At 50.7% G+C, this 15,382-nt stretch overlaps 1 protein-coding gene across 2 annotated transcripts in view; it reads left to right on the plus strand.

Annotated features, from left to right (window-relative positions):
* The window catches only part of ST8SIA2 (ST8 alpha-N-acetyl-neuraminide alpha-2,8-sialyltransferase 2), a 74,593-nt gene extending 62,138 nt beyond the window's left edge, over window positions 1-12,455 (plus strand). Inside the window, exons 6-7 of one of the 2 annotated variants that reach the window (XR_008684798.2) lie at window positions 7,983-9,350; window positions 11,968-12,455. Coding sequence is in view for 1 of the 2 variants with exons in the window: in XM_055417739.2 (XP_055273714.1) it covers window positions 7,983-8,268 (286 nt within the window). In the remaining variant the exon portion in view is untranslated. Of the gene's footprint in view, window positions 1-7,982 lie in introns of both variants that reach the window. The other variant, XM_055417739.2, reaches the window with a different exon arrangement.
* Window positions 12,456-15,382: the final 2,927 nt, after the last annotated feature.

A 15,382-nucleotide genomic window follows, 5' to 3' on the forward strand; every position in this document is an offset into this window, starting at 1 on the left:
ACTGTTTCTGCTTTATGTTTTGGCTTCTTTGGCCACAAGGCACGTGGTTGTGGTTTGCCCCGGTCTCCTCTGGCGAACACGGATATGGAATGTGACAGTGTGTTCCACGGTGGAGGTTTAGTCACTCAGTCATATCCACCTCTTTACCATCCCTGTTTGGACTGTAGCCCGCCAGGCTTCTCTGTCCATGGGATTTCCCCAGGCAAGAATGCTGGAGTGAATTGCCATTTCCTTCTCCTGTGGATCTTCCCAACCCAGAGATCAAACCTGGGTCTCCTGCATTGCAGGCAGATTCTTTACCAACTGAGCTGCCAGGGAAGCTCATGGTGGTGTCACCTAAATAAAAGGGAGGAAGGCCTGCAGTGTTAAAGCACAGATGGCCTTTGGTCATTTTTAATGGATTGTCTCCATTTTTTTTTATTAGCAGTGTACATAGTCCAAAGAAAAAGTCAAATAGTACAGAAGGATTTCAAGTGAAGAGTGAGCCCTTCTGCACAGAGACAGCCTGTTAAACTGGTTTTTCTATGTGTAACCTTCCAGAGATAGCCACTTTCACACTTTAGGAAGCATGTTTTAAGTACTGCATTTGCTAAATTCTGAAAATTATTCCATATCGACATGCACCACCTCATTCTCCTTCACAGCTGCCTAACAGTCCACCATATCTGGACCATAATTTCTGTAAGCAGAAGGCATCAGTGGGCATCACAGGCTTTTCCAGTCTTCTGCTGGTATAATCATTATTACGGAGATCATCCGAGTCTGACATCTACACACATGTTTGTATGGAGGCTTGCTTTTTAGATGTGCCGTTGCTACAAAGAGATGGTTTTTGAGACACACATTGTTAGTTTTCCTAGAGATTGCCAATTGCCCAACCTAGAGGTAGGTACCAATTTACACTCCCACATGTGATTATTGAAAATACCTGTTTTCCCTTAACCTCGCCAACATGACATATTATTAATACCTGCTATCTCTGCCAATCTGGTGAAAAAATGACACCTGATTGTTGTGTGAAATTGGATTCCTTCCATTATGAATGAGGTTAAATATATAAATACATATTTTCTGTTTGGAGTGACATCAGTTTGGACTCTAGAGTCTAGCCTGAAGGTGCGTTTTGCTTTGTTTGGTTTTCCGTTGTGCTGGGTCTTCGTTGCTGCAGGGGCTTTTCTGCAGTTGCGGTGTGTGGGGCTGCTCCCCAGTTGCAGTGCGCAGGCTTCTCGTTGCAGTGGCCGAGCACGGGCTCCGATACTGCAGCATATGGGCTCAGTAGTCACGGCTCATGGGGTTCTAGAGCACAGGCTCAGTGGTTGTGGCACCCGGACATAGCTGCTCCAAGGCGTGTGAGATCTTCCCAGAACAGGAGTCAAGCCCGTATCTCCTGCATTGGCAGGCTGATTCTTTACCACTGAGCCACCAGGAAAGCCTTAGCCAGAAGGTTTAAACCCCCAGGAAATGGTTTTGCCAGGTCCCTGCATGGCCCCTAGGGACAGATGCAGTATCTGTGCAAGAGTGGCTGTCTTTTGACTCCCTAAGCAGGAGGAACCCTTAAGTAACCAGCATCTTGTTTTTCCTCCTTTCTTTGGGCAACGTACTGTCTAGGATGCTCTAAGCCTACCTTTCACGTGTGAGGATCCAGTGTCTGCCTAGAAGGGTTTAGGGTAAAGCTGGATTCCTTCACCTCTCCTGCCAGTTCCCCCAAAGGCAGACACTAGCCTCTACTTGCTCATCTTCACTCATTGCTTCATTAAATATTGTGAAGCACCCACTTTGTAGATAAGCTATACTCAGATCTGGGGTAATATGGAAGCAGAAAGTCAACCCACTTGTCATAGAAATTTAAATTGTAGGGGAGGAGAAAGACAAGTAAACAAGTCATTATAGCGTGGTCGGTGCTAGAATAGGAAAAGAACAGCACACAGGACACAGAAGCATCCAGGCAGGTTCTGGAAGGCTTCCTGCAAGAAGTGGCATTGAAGCTGAGACTATAAGAGGGAATTGCCAGCCAGGAGAAATAGGATGTAGTGGTGTCCTGGAAGAAGCCATAAGTCCCTATTGATGGTGTGGCTGGGGACGCCAGATGGGGGGAGGGGTTTCAAGCCCAGATCTCAAGGACTACACCAGTCGGGCTGAGGGTGTTGGATGGCCTCCTGTGGACCCCAGGAGTCATGGGGGCTCTATTGGTGGCATGGTCAGACTTGAAGCTAGCCTGGCTCACTGGAGTGAGAGCACTGACTTGGGTAAGCATGGGGGCCTGGGGACCAGGCATCAGTCTCAAGAATCCCCAGGATTTGCCCAGCTCTGCAGGTTTACCCCAGCCTCTGAAACAAACCTCCGATCTCCACTTCCACAAAGCTGGAAAGCCGCATCCTAAGATCCCCCCAAGACGCCAGCGCTCTCACGCGCTCCCAGTGATGGGCTGTGGGGTCCCTGGACCACCACTGGCTGCTGATGTAGATGACGAGAGACCAGGCTATCTGAGAGCCCTGCTCCTGGCTTTGCTGCTGATCTGTGCAAAGAATCACCAAGAGTCCCTCAGCGACCACCTGTGACACATTGCTGTTCCCTAGGGATGATATGAGCCGTATCCCACGAAGTGCTCTCAGCTTAGAGAAAGCCCTCTTGGCCACTTTTTGTGACCGTGGCAACTGCCATGCTTGCCATGTGCTGAGCACGGGAATCCGGGGAGAAAGACAAAACAGGCACTTTGGCAATGATTTTTGGCCCTCCACATATATTGCCATCCACGCTCATAAAACATGGTGCTTAATCGTCTTGGCAATTGGGGTAACCGCTTTGAAAAATAATTACTGCCTTCTTGGAGATTACTTTGCCTTCTAATTAAAACCTCCAGACTGGGATATTAAAGGTGCATTGTCAATGCAGCATCCCGGATGCACCCAGCTAACCTCATTTGGAAAGGCAAAATTAATTAGTTTGTGTTTTAACACCCAGCTGTTATCCTAAGGAAAAGAAATCGTCTACAAGTCGGCCACGCACACTGTCTGTAAATTGGCCAGGGCGGCTGAGGAGAGATAAAGCAAACGGAGAGTGATTTGTTCCTGCATAACTCCTCCAGCTTCTAGAACAAGCTGCTCGTTAAACGGCGGCCCGTGTCCCTGTCAGACCTCGCTCAGGAGTTCTTGTTTACCCAGAGAGGCAGAATCAGAAACGAGAAGGTCCCTCCCGCCGCTGAGCTCAGTTCACTCTGGAGCCTCTTTTGCTGAGCGATCCTGGGCAGCAGATCTGAGAGGCTGGGCATTTCTCTTCCTGTCCCAGCCGGTCAGACTCACAAAGCTGCATGCGCTGTTAGCCACCCCACTCCTTTTCTACTACTTCCCCTTTTTCAATTCCATTTAAGTCCAGCACTTTGCCAAGCACCGTGGAAGCCAGTTTAATCAATTCTAGTTTATGCTACAACAATCCCCGGAGCCCTTGTGATTTCGCACAACAGAAGTTTCTCATTCTCGCAAAGTGTGATGTAGGTTGGTGGGGGCTCTCTTCTAACCAGCGATTCAAGGACTTAGCATTCTTCTGTCTTAGGCTGACATCTTTCCAGGAGTCACTGAGGTTCTCCAAGGCAGGAAAAAAAGCACTGGAGGAACCATTAGTCCAGCAGGGGCCATCTCTGGCTGCAGTCTATTGGCCAGAACTGGTCACATGACCCCAGCTCGTTGACAAGGGCTGCTGAGAGATGTAGGCGAGCCCTTGGAGGACTGGTTGAGTGATGCTGTCTCTGCCACAGTGCCTTGGCTGCAGCATACACCGAGCCGGGGGCCTCTGATCGCCCCACAAAGGAGGGTAAGGCGCGGGGAGATCACAGTGTAGTGGGAGTCCAACCCAGACAGTCATGAAGGATCAGCCTGGGTTGAGAAGCACAACAGGAAACATGGAAACAAAACTCAAGGTAATAACAGGGGAATGACAGTTTGAGCTGAGAGAAGAGAGAGGAACAAAGGGAGCATTTCCAGGAAGACGTGATTCATGAGCTTAGTTTGGGGGTGGCGCGGGGCGGGGGAGAGTTCACCCAGAGGACACGGAGGGGACAGGCGTATCTATGAGGTGGGCACAGCACAGGTCTGGGTAACCTCAGACCCTCCTAGGAGCTACTTGAACGTTTCCCCACTGATTTCATTCTTCCCAGCCCCTCTCTGGGCAAAGCATCGATGGCCAGAAAAAAAAAGTAATTTCTAAAGGTCTTACCCCGCTAAAGCCTTGAGGTCAGAAAATAAACAAACCACAAATCCCGAATATGGCATGTGGCTGTTGTTAGGCTTGAATATCTCAGAAAGTGAGCACTCTGTGAGGTGCTCCCATGTGGGGACACAGCCCATGGCTCGTGTGTCTCTGGATAGCATCAACAGCGGCTGCAGCCAGCTCATCTCAGCCCGGACAGCCTCCCCCGCAGAATCAGCATGGAGCGCAAACAGTCCAGGAAACAGGAGTGGGAACGCCGCGTTTATCCTAGCTCTGTGTGACCAGCTGCATTGAGAAGTTTGCCTCTTCTCAGGCAGGTCACCCTGGATTCTCATTTTTTCCCTCTGTAAATTGAGAGACGGAAACAAGTTCGATCCAGGAGACCCGTGGATTACTCACAGATGTGGTCTATTAACTCATTCAAGAGGGACCCACGTGAATTTTTTTTAATGTTTTAAATTAGTTGCCAAATTTTAAAATCTGGAGAATTTGCTTGAAAATCCAGATTTCGGATAGCTTTGAAAAAATTAGAGAATTTGGCACCACCACACAGGACAACTGTAAAAGCAGGTGCCCTATTAGATGCCACCAGCCGTGCTGCTCCCTGTTGCCTTGGCAACACAGAGGCCAGCGTCAGTTTTCCTCCACACGTGTCCCAGCTCGTTCAGTTACATCCCCTTGCCAGGCTGCTGAGCTGGATGAGTCCTCCAGGCCCAGTCGTCTGTAAAGCTCTGGGACTACTCCTCGTGCTCGCTTTTACCCCTCTCTTCTCTAAACAAGCCTCCTTCTTAGGTTCTTGTGGCAGAACTGCCTGCCAGTTAGAGCAGGGCTTCTTAGCTTTGGCTGTACAGTTGAATTTACTGGGGGAGGTTTTAAAAATCTCGGTGTCCAGGCTGCACCTGGATGGTGGGAGCCAGGCCTCGGTCCTCTTAAAGCTGCAGGCGATTCCAGTGGGCAGCCTAGGGTGAGAAGCATTGAGTTAAAGCTGCAAGTGCAGTGGACTAGCTCAGGAGGGGATGAGCTGCCCGTTGCTAGAGGTGGTTAAGCCGAGGTAGATAAGCACTTAGCAGGGACCAGCTGCTGCTCTTGTGGATTCTTCTCCTCCTTGCACTCTCCCTGCCTTCACCCCACAGGGTCCCCCAAGCTCAGCTCAGTGCCATTGAGCCTGCAGATTATACTTACAGGGCTTCAGGACATCCCTGACCATCCAGTAACAGGACTCCACACTTCCAGTGCAGGAGGCACAGGTTTGATACCTGATCAAGGAAGATCTGGCATGCCGTGCAATGGGGCCAAAATTTTTTTTAAATCAAAAAAAAATAAAGGGGGTCAGCATAGCGTAAGTGGAAGGTTTTACTAGAGATAAAGAGGTTGGACCACACTCTCATTCTAAGTCCAAGCAGGAGAAAAACCATGATGGGAAACAAAAGTGATGACAACAAGAGTGGCTATATTCCCACTTTTGGATTGTATGGAACTTGCAGGCTGTCTTTGTTGTTGTTGTTTGGTTACTCAGCCATGTCTGACTGTGTGTGACCCCATGGACTGTAGCCTGCCAGGGTCCTCCGTCCATGGGATTCTCCAGGCAAGAATACTGGAGTGGGTTGCCATTCCCTCCTCCAGGGCATCTTCCCAACCCAGGGATCGAACCTGCGTCTCCTGTATTGGCAGGTGGGTTCTTTACCACTGAGCTGCCTGGGAAGCCCCTGGATGCTATCTTGGTGACCCCTTGGTCTGTGCCACGTGGGAAGCCCTGGAGGCTGTCTTGGTGACCCCTTGGTCTGTGCCCCACCATTGTATAAACGTGAAAAGTGGGTTCAGCAGGGAGAAGCGACTTGCTCGAGGGCACACAGGTGGCTGTTGGCAGAAGTGTCACTGAAACCCCCTTTCAACCTTTCTCGCTTAGTCGGTGAAATGGAGATGGTTTCTTCCTTACTGTTTTCTTGTGCAGGTAAACTGAGGCCCTCTATGTATGGAGGAAGCTCAGTGCTTCACTCACAGGAAGCCCTTTGCCTAAGGCTCCACTCTTCCCCATACAGGAGACGTGGGTTCGATCCCTGGGTCAGGAAGATTCTACTGGAGAAGGAAATGGCAACCCACCCCAGTATTCTTGCCTGAAAAATCCCATGGACAGAGGAGCCTGGTGGGCTACAGTCCATGGAATTGCAAAGGGTCAGGCATGACAGCAACTAGACGACAACAAGCACTCTTCCCCACCCCACCTTTGTCTTCTCTAACACTCCTGGCAGACTCCTTTGCGGGTCCCAGCTGCATAGGGCAGGCCACTGTTTGCTGCTCCATCCGCCAACCTCCAGCCCTCCAGGGAAGCCACGTGTGTTCAGAGATGAGCAGCCCACATCAGAGGGTCGAGGGGCCTGTGGGCAGGGATGAGAAGGAAATATGATGCTTAGGAGGCAAAGAGGTCAACCCCTGCCAAAACCAGGCATGGCGCTAGGCGGTGGCATCACGCAAGAGGTGACCCCTTATCAGAGCTGGCCAGAGCACCAAGATTGGCCACACCTGTGTGTGTTCTCTGTGGCTGCTTTTAGTGCTATGACATCAGATGCCAGGAATGTGGCTGCCACCTGGCCCTTTACAGAAAAGGTTTGCCAGCCCCTGCTTTAGATTTCAACAGGCCTGGGCTTCCCTGATGGCTCAGTGGTAAAGAATCTGGCTGCCAATAAAGGAGACACAAGACACCCAAGTTCAGTCCCTGGATCGGGAAGATCCCTTGGAGTAGGAAACGGCAGCCCACTCCAGGATTCTTGGGGGAAAATCCCACAGACAGAGGAACCTGGCAGGCTACAGTCCATGGGCTCGCAAAGAGTCAGACACGACTGAGAACACATGCACTGTTATGCATTGAGCTCGAGGCAAGGTCCTTTGTTTTCTACCTCGGTGACCTTGGGCAAGCCACTTCCATTCTGAACCTCGTGTCTGTATCTGCATGTATTCACAGGCTTGTGTTCTTTACATCCAATCACATATATGAAAGCCCAGTGCCTAAGGGCAGTTCCAGTACTTGATAAATGATGGCTGTCACTATTTACAATAGCTAGGACATGGAAGGAACCTAGATATCCATCGGGAGATGGATGGATAAGGAAGTTGTGGTACATATACACAATGGAATATTACTCAGCTATAAAGAAGAATGCATCTGAGTCAGTTCTAATGAGGTGGATGAACCTGGAGCCTATTATACAGAGTGCAGTAAATCAAAAAGAGAAAGACAAATACTGTATATTAACACACATACACGGCATTTAGAAAGATAGTACCAACAATCCTACATGCAGGGCAGCAAAGAAGACACAGCTGTAAAGAGCAGACTTTGGACTCTGGGAGGAGAAGGTGGGATGATTTGAGAGAAAAGCACTGAAACATGTATGTTACCATATGTAAAACAGAGGACCAGTGCAAGTTCAATGCGTGAAGCAGGGCACCCAAACCCAGAAGGATGGGATGGGAGGGAGGGGAGAGGGTTTTCAGAATGGGGGAACACATGTATACCTGTGGCCGATTCATGTTGATGTATGGCAAAAACCACCACAATATTGTAATTATCCTCCAATTAAAATAAATTAATTTAAATGGTGGCTGTCAGTCCTCTGTGAAAGGACCTTGGAATCAGCCACTCGATTGGTATCTACAGTTTCTGGAGTGGCAAGAGGCAGTCTGTGGAGCAAGATCAAAGGCTCCCCCTTCCTGGAAAGGATAATTTATAAACTCATGTTAATTTTTTGTGTGTTTCTTTTTTTTCCACTTGTTTTCTCCAGATACTGGCTGACTAACAAAGTTCACATCAAAAGACCCACCACGGGCCTCTTGATGTACACCCTGGCCACACGTTTCTGCAACCAGATCTACCTCTACGGCTTCTGGCCCTTTCCGCTAGATCAGAACCAGAATCCTGTCAAGTACCACTATTACGACAGCCTCAAGTACGGCTACACCTCCCAGGCCAGCCCCCACACCATGCCCCTGGAGTTCAAGGCACTGAAGAGCCTCCACGAGCAGGGGGCTTTGAAACTGACTGTCGGCCAGTGTGATGGGGCCACGTAAGGTGGGCGCCGGTGGGACTCAGTGGCTCACATTTCCTGCCAGCTACACCACAGGCAGATGGGAGTCGGGGCAGCACAAACTCTAGAACCAGCAGGCTAGTGGTTTTCTTTGTTCAAGTGTAAAACAGTGACCAGAATATATATATCTATTCCTGCATATATATATTGACCTGAGTATTTATAACTGTGTGGTGTTCATCTAGCATTAGGCAGATAAGCCACAAGAAGAAGGTGTGGAGAACCCACCTGGACCAGATTGAGACTCGGTGCATCTTTGGGGGCGGAAGGACTCGACATGAAAAGAAGCCAGTCCTATGACTTGGGATGGCATGCTGCCTCCTGGATTGGAGAGGTCTTTGGGCTCATGGGTGATAGGAGAGCCACCTGTGGACAGCTGCCCCGAGCCTCTGAGAAATGTGGATTCTGGGTGAGCCAAGACCCAGAGGGGACAACTGGACCCATGTCTAACATGGTGCTGTTCTTAGAGAAGAGGGAGGTTGGAATGTTCAGCCCAGCAAAGGAACACATGGTCACCGAAGAGCAGAGGCCAAGTCAGAGCTGAGCGCTTGGTCTCATGAACTTAGAGTTGAACTGCCCACGGGATGAACCATGGTTGACCCGCCTGTCCCAGGCTGGCCTCCACAGATCTGGGGAGAAGGCTGGAGAAGACACGGTGGACAGGTCATAGCCCAGCTTTGCAAGAACCCCCAGGAACCTGGCACGGAACAGGCAGATGACACCCAATTGCTAGGGTGTCCCTAAGTGTGTTTTTGAAAAATTACAACTCTCATGGTAAGAAGTTGTTCTGGCCCAGAATAAGGCAAAAGAGTGTCCCAAGTGTGGTGGTGATTCTTTAAAGCAACTTGAGTCCGTCATGGACGAAGGGAGCCTAGCTTTCATCCTCAGGGTTAGCCTCCTTCGTTGCCCTGTTAGAATGTCCCCAGAGGGACAGTCCTGTTCCCTTCGGCCACCAGGGAAGCCGCCGCAAAAGCTTGAAAGGGCACGGCAAAGATAAATGTCATCGTTTTAAAATCGCCTTTCTGGTTGCCTCAGGAGCCCCAGGATGTGAGGCTGGGAAGAATGGTAAGCGTCTCGGCAGCCACTGTGTTTGCTTTCTGCATTGTGCATGCTGCGGGGCTTCTGCAGCTAGACTGCTGTGTCAACGTCACTTTCTTGTCGCTTTCTTATCCTGATGGTCACACTAGCCAGCACTGAGCTCCAACACTGAGGTTTTCAACTCTCCGGGAGAGGTTTCAACGTCCATTCCCACCTCTCTGTTTTCACAGAGGCAGTGATTTTAGAATTTGGCACAAACCCTGTGAAGATGAAGAGTTCAGACTTTTTTTTTAATACCCAAGTATCCAAATGCAGTATCCAAATACTGGATATAATCTCCCTGGGGAAAGCTGGGCTCCATGCGGATAACGCGGGGCTAGAATCACAGGTCACGTGTAGATGAGCGTTAGCCAGCTTGATTTGTTAGAATCATTCTCTTGCCTGATAAATAAGTGTTTTAAAATCTATTTGAAAGATAAGTTTAAAAACAACAACAACATTGTCTTGAAGGTGAAGGGAGCTAAGAAAAGGGATCAAGATCTGCTTCCAAGCCTAGGAGGCCAGACATAATCAATGATGATTCAGAGCAGGACATTTGCCGGAAATTAATGCCTGATGGGAAGCCAGTGGGGGCGGTGGAAGGATGCTCGGAACCTCTTAACCCCACGCGCGGACGCTCCAGCTCTGAACCACATCTGCGTCTCTGTTTCCTCCCTTGTTGTTCTTCTTGTTGACACTTGAAGTCTGAGCTGTGGGATTGGCATTGTAAAGTGAGTATTTTAAAAAGCAACAGCCCTCGCAGCCTCTGTGGGAACAGCGTGGTTTGGACTTCTCACAAGAAGTAGAAATTAACGTCTTGTGTTTTACACTTCTCCGGGGCCTTTCACCCTGAGGATCTCAGAGGCCCTGGAAGACGTTTCCTTGTTGAAGCCTCCAGCATCCTGGGGAACAGGCAGAATTTCCAGGCTCAGGGGATTAGCCAAGGCCTTGGGTTCCAGGAGGTTCCAGTGGCGAGTGCAGAGAGGAGCCTCATGTCAGGTCCGGAGTCAGCCCTGCGTCCATGTACCCGTCAGTGCCCCTCCCTGCGGGAGTCAAGGGGCCAGAGCTCTTTTTAAAACATGGCTTTCTTTCTGTCTCTTCTTGGTCGTGGTTCCTTAAACTGAAACTAATAGAGTTGAAGGGGCAGGGACCATCTGCCTCTGGGCTCTCTCTAGAGAATGCTGGGGACCCAGGACAGTCCACAGGTCACCACTCCCAACCTGCAGGCCTCGTTCTGCCAAAACACTTCGGCTGTGATGGCAGGAGCTGCAAGGCCTTGGCTTCCCCTCTGCAGCCACCCTTCTCCATCTGAGCACCACGATCAGGAGGCAGCCGTCTTCTCCTCCTGCTTAGAGCTCAGTTTGCCTGAGAGTCCACTGTAGCGTCTGACCCAGCCCGGCTAGCCTGGGGCAGCCCCAAGGAGTCCCAATCTGTACCTGTACCCAGTACCCTGATCCGCTGCCTAGTAACGACAGTGGCCACGGGCCTCCAGGAGCAGGTGCAGTCAGCCAACCTCCCCATGACCCTCAGTCATCCCCAGTCCCCTCATCCTCACTCTGCCCTTCTGCATCCTCCTCAAGCCCCCCAATGAGCCCCACTCGCAGCCTCCTCCTTGGCTGCAGAGATGGAGCCATCTGAAATGCAGTGTCTCCTCCAGATCTCTTGACCTCTTTCCTCCCTTTCACTGTCTTCCTCCCATTTCTGAGGGAACATCCATCCCTTCACTGGTCCTTAGCCACTGTGCCCACTCCGTGCTCTCTCTCCACCAACAGGCACGCACCCACCCGTCCTGACCCCCATGGCCTCATGCCTTCATCCCCAGGCCCGGGAGGGCTCTCTGGTGCTGATGCCACCTTTCCTTTCAACCCCCTCTTGGCCTCCACGCTCCTGGGACCAGAGACCTCAGTCAAAAGCCCCTTCTCATCACCAAGCTCTCTGCATTGCTCAGTTCCACACAACTCCTGGACGTTCCCTGTCCCCAAGGTGCCCAGAAGGCCACATTCTCATGATTTTCCTCCCGTTTCCCATTGCCCCTTCATTGTTTATTTATGTATTTATTTATTTATGTATTTATGACTTATTTATTGACACCCTCACCTTTATCTGGAGAGTAGCCCTGGTAGACCTGACTGTTGTATCCCTCTCTCCTCCCTGGCCCACACTAAGACCTTCCCCAGTGTGGCGTCCTCTCCTCGGGCCCCTTTCATCACAGCCCTGCATGCTCTGTTAGCACCGCCACCTTCCTGTGAAGTCATCCTCCACTTCCTGCAGCTCAGCCCCTCCCTCGAGCTCCAGGCTCGACTGTACACTGCTCACCGGTCATTCATCCCATCTGCTCTGGTGGCAGCAGAAACTCAGCATCTCTGAAGCCCACTCTGTCACTCCTGCCTCCTCTTCTTCCACAGTCTCTCCACCCGGTTCTGAAACCCTGAAGTCATCTTGGTTTCTTCGCCATGCATCCCCTTGTTGCTCTTGCACCATCCTTGCCTTCTAGTTGCTCTGCAATTTCAACATCGGTCTCCTCTTGCCGGGTTCGTCCGGGCCTGCTTGCATGTTCTCCAGTCTGTCCTAAACATTCATAGAGGTTTATCTGTTTAATCTCCAGCCATTCACAGGCTTTTAAAACAATGTGCAAGTCTCTGTGCTGGTGTTCCAGGCCATCCGCTAAGGCCCCATCCCTCCTTTACACCCTCACTGGTCCATCTGGAATAGTCATCGCTCCTCAGAGAGGTGCCCAGTCTTCCTGGCTCTGCGCCTTGGTCTTGCCGATCCCATTCCCTGGAATACTGTCTTCTGGTTCCTTCAAGGCCCATGCAGAAACCACATCTTTCATGAAGCTCCCCTGATCGACCGACCGCTGGGCTCTCTCCATCCACTGAACCACCGTAGCACTTTATTTGTACCTTTCTCACGGCACTTACCATATTCTGCCTTGTATTATAGTTACTGTGCACTTGTCTCATGGCGGTTCTTAGATTGTACGCTCGCCAAGGGCAGGGACTGTGTTTTATTCATCTGTGTCCATCACGGCACCGGGGGTGGTGCACAGCACACAGCAGTTGCTCAATAAATGTTTGTTGGATTAAATCCTGAATGCCTATCAACAGCTGTAGAATTAAGAAAATCATTTTGCCTCATATGATGCCACAGAAACCTCCAAAGAATCAGTGAGTTGAGAAGATACAGAAATCATTATTCCCACTGTGTAGGTCATAAGACTGAGGCAAAAACCATGTGAAGCCACATAGGTCACCGAAAGAATTTACATCCAGGTCTTCTGGTTCCCTCTATAGGGCTTTTTCTGTTAATCAGTGCAGCTGAGTCACTGTAAACTGAAAACCGACCCGAGGCACAGTCCTGGCTCTCATGAGTCTGGGCATCAGAGAGTCAGGCAAACCTCAGTGTGAACTGCCGCCTGTGTGCCCATCAGCACAGGCAAAATCTCGCTCTGTTTTGGAGAGGATAAGAGCCCTTCAGGTTTTACCAGGCCCAGGGGGTGGAGCTGTGGGACCTCATGAATCATTCTCGCTGCTGTTGTCACAGGGTAGAAACTGTCCGTCCAGATGGCAAAAGAGACTACCAGCTCCGGGGGGGCTGCTGTTTGATAAATCTCTTCATGCCTAATTAAGGCTCCCCTTCCAGAATGAACAGAACAGGAAGGGGAGTGAATGATGCCAGTCAGATGGGGCTCCAGACGCACACGCTGCCTCCTGAATGCCCTCATCGCATCCCCGGTGACACTGACGGCCTGTCCCGCCTGCCTTGCTCTCATCAGCACTGCTGGGTGTTGTCATCTCCTCCCATCTTCATCCCCATCTTTTGTTCTCTCCTCTCTGGGGTCTTTCCCTTGGTACCCACCAAAATCAGGGTGAACCTGGAGAGCCAAGTTACAGCTCTTTTGGGGAACCCGAGGCTTGGCCTGGAGCAATGGAGCAAGGTGTCAGAGGGGCCCTCAATGCCGTTGAACAAGGAGCTAGTCTGGTGGGGGGGGGGGCAGGGCATCCACAGCAATGGGAGGTTTCCATGGTTACCGTAGAGAAGCAATGTTTTCATTGCCCTTGGGCCTCATGATGAGGGTAGGAGTCTTATTTCCATCCTTAGGTGGTGGGGCCAGTTTCCACACAGTGCATCGAGCTCACCAACCTCAGATCATCCAGATCTGTAGCCAAAATTCGACAGAACCACCCAGCAAGGACACTGAAGGCCCTTGGCGGCCTTTCTCGGTCTTCCTTGCCACTTCCGCAGCTATCCATCCCACATCCCCCCTGGAACCTGGGGTGGGAAATGGGCTTCCCAAGGGGTTCCAAGAAGTGTGTCAAGAAAATTCCAAATACTCTATCCATGAAGATGAGTCCAGCATTAAATATTAAACATGCTTCTCTAAAACTGATCCCGCACCAGCTATCCGCAGCCAGTCCTTGGGGAAGTAATAGACTATGAGGAGCTGGCAGCCAGGCTCTGAGGAGACAGCGACCCACGTAGACCAGGCAGGGCAGGCCCAGCCCGTGAGGAGTGCAGATTCCGGGTGACTAAGGGTGAGACTGATGCTGCAAAACACCTCTTCATTTAGTTCAAAGCACCGTCATTTTCTAGACCGAGGCGGTCACACTGGAGCTGCTGGGTGGCCTTTGAGACAGGATGGCTGACTCAGCACCTTTTGAAAGGAAGCTGTCTGTTGCAGAGAAGACCATTTGGGGGCGATCTGCTTCCCTCAAGGAAAGCCAAGATTGTGCTTTCTCGTCCTGATGGCCAAGGTTGGAGCACATGTAACTCAGTGTAGCGACTGTGGCAGCTTCTCATGCTCAGGAGTATCTCTGGGCGAGAGCTCTGGGATGAGTACCAGAGGATCCAGTTCAAGAGCCCGGGGACATGGATGAGCCACTTACACTGGTGCCTTCTCAGCTGTAAAATGGAGAAGACATCTAACTACATCTAACTAGCTCCTTCCAGGAGTAATTGTGAAAATGCAGATAAAAGATGGGGCAAAGAGAGAAGTCCGGTGGGGGTAGGTGGGAGCAAGTGAAATGCATACAGCTCCTAGTTTCAGAATTCTGCTCACTCAGTTGCCCTGCTTAAACCTGTAAGTGGTTTCCCTTCACCCTGGGAAGAAAACTCAAAGCATCTTTTCATTGTTCACATAGTCTTGAATGCTCCTTTCCCCTCTGGCTCACTACATTCCAGCCACACAGGCTTTTTTCCTTCTCCTAGAACTTGCCACGCCACACTCATTCCAGCCTCAGGACCTTTGCACATTCTGTGTCCTCTGCCTGAAAAACTTCTTCTCTAGATCCCTGCAGGACGCCTCTACCTCATCTTTCAAGTCTCAAATTGAATGTAACCTCCCAGAGTGTCCATCCCTGGTCTCTGAGTTCATCACTCTCTATTACATACACATTGTCCTGCTGCTGCTGCTGCGTTGCTTCTGTCGTGTCCGACTCTGTGTGACCCCATGGACGGCAGCCCACCAGGCTCCCCCGTCCCTGGGATTCTCCAGGCAAGAACACTGGAATGGGTTGCCATTTCCTTCTCCAATGTGTGAAAGTGAAAAGTGAAAGTGAAGTCGCTCAGTCGTGTCTGACTCCTAGCGACCCCTGGACTGCAGCCTACCAGGCTCCTCCGTGCATGGGATTTTCCAGGCAAGAGTACTAGGTGGTCCTTATAAACCATCTGAATCATCTCATTTATTTTGTAATTCTCAAGCCTGGGAAGGGCTTCCCAGGTGGCGCTAGTGGTAAAGAACCTGCCTGTCAATGCAGGAGACAAAAGAGATGGGCTTCTATCCCTGGGTCGGGAAGATCCCCCAGAGGAGGAAATGGCAGTTCTCCACTCCAGTATTCTTGCCTGGAGACTCCCACGGACAGGGGACATTGCCAGGCACAGTCCATAGTGTCGCAAAGAGTCAGACACAACTGAAACAACTTAGCACGACGCATGCAATCCTGGAGAAAACTCTTAAAAGATCCCCTTGCCAAGGCCACAGTGGGGACAGCTTTAATCAGTATCTCTAGAAACGAATGTAG

Source organism: Moschus berezovskii, chromosome 21 (assembly GCF_049115385.1).
Source record: "Moschus berezovskii isolate FMDL1 chromosome 21, NW_MosBer_1.0, whole genome shotgun sequence".
Taxonomy (NCBI): Eukaryota; Metazoa; Chordata; class Mammalia; order Artiodactyla; family Moschidae; genus Moschus; species Moschus berezovskii.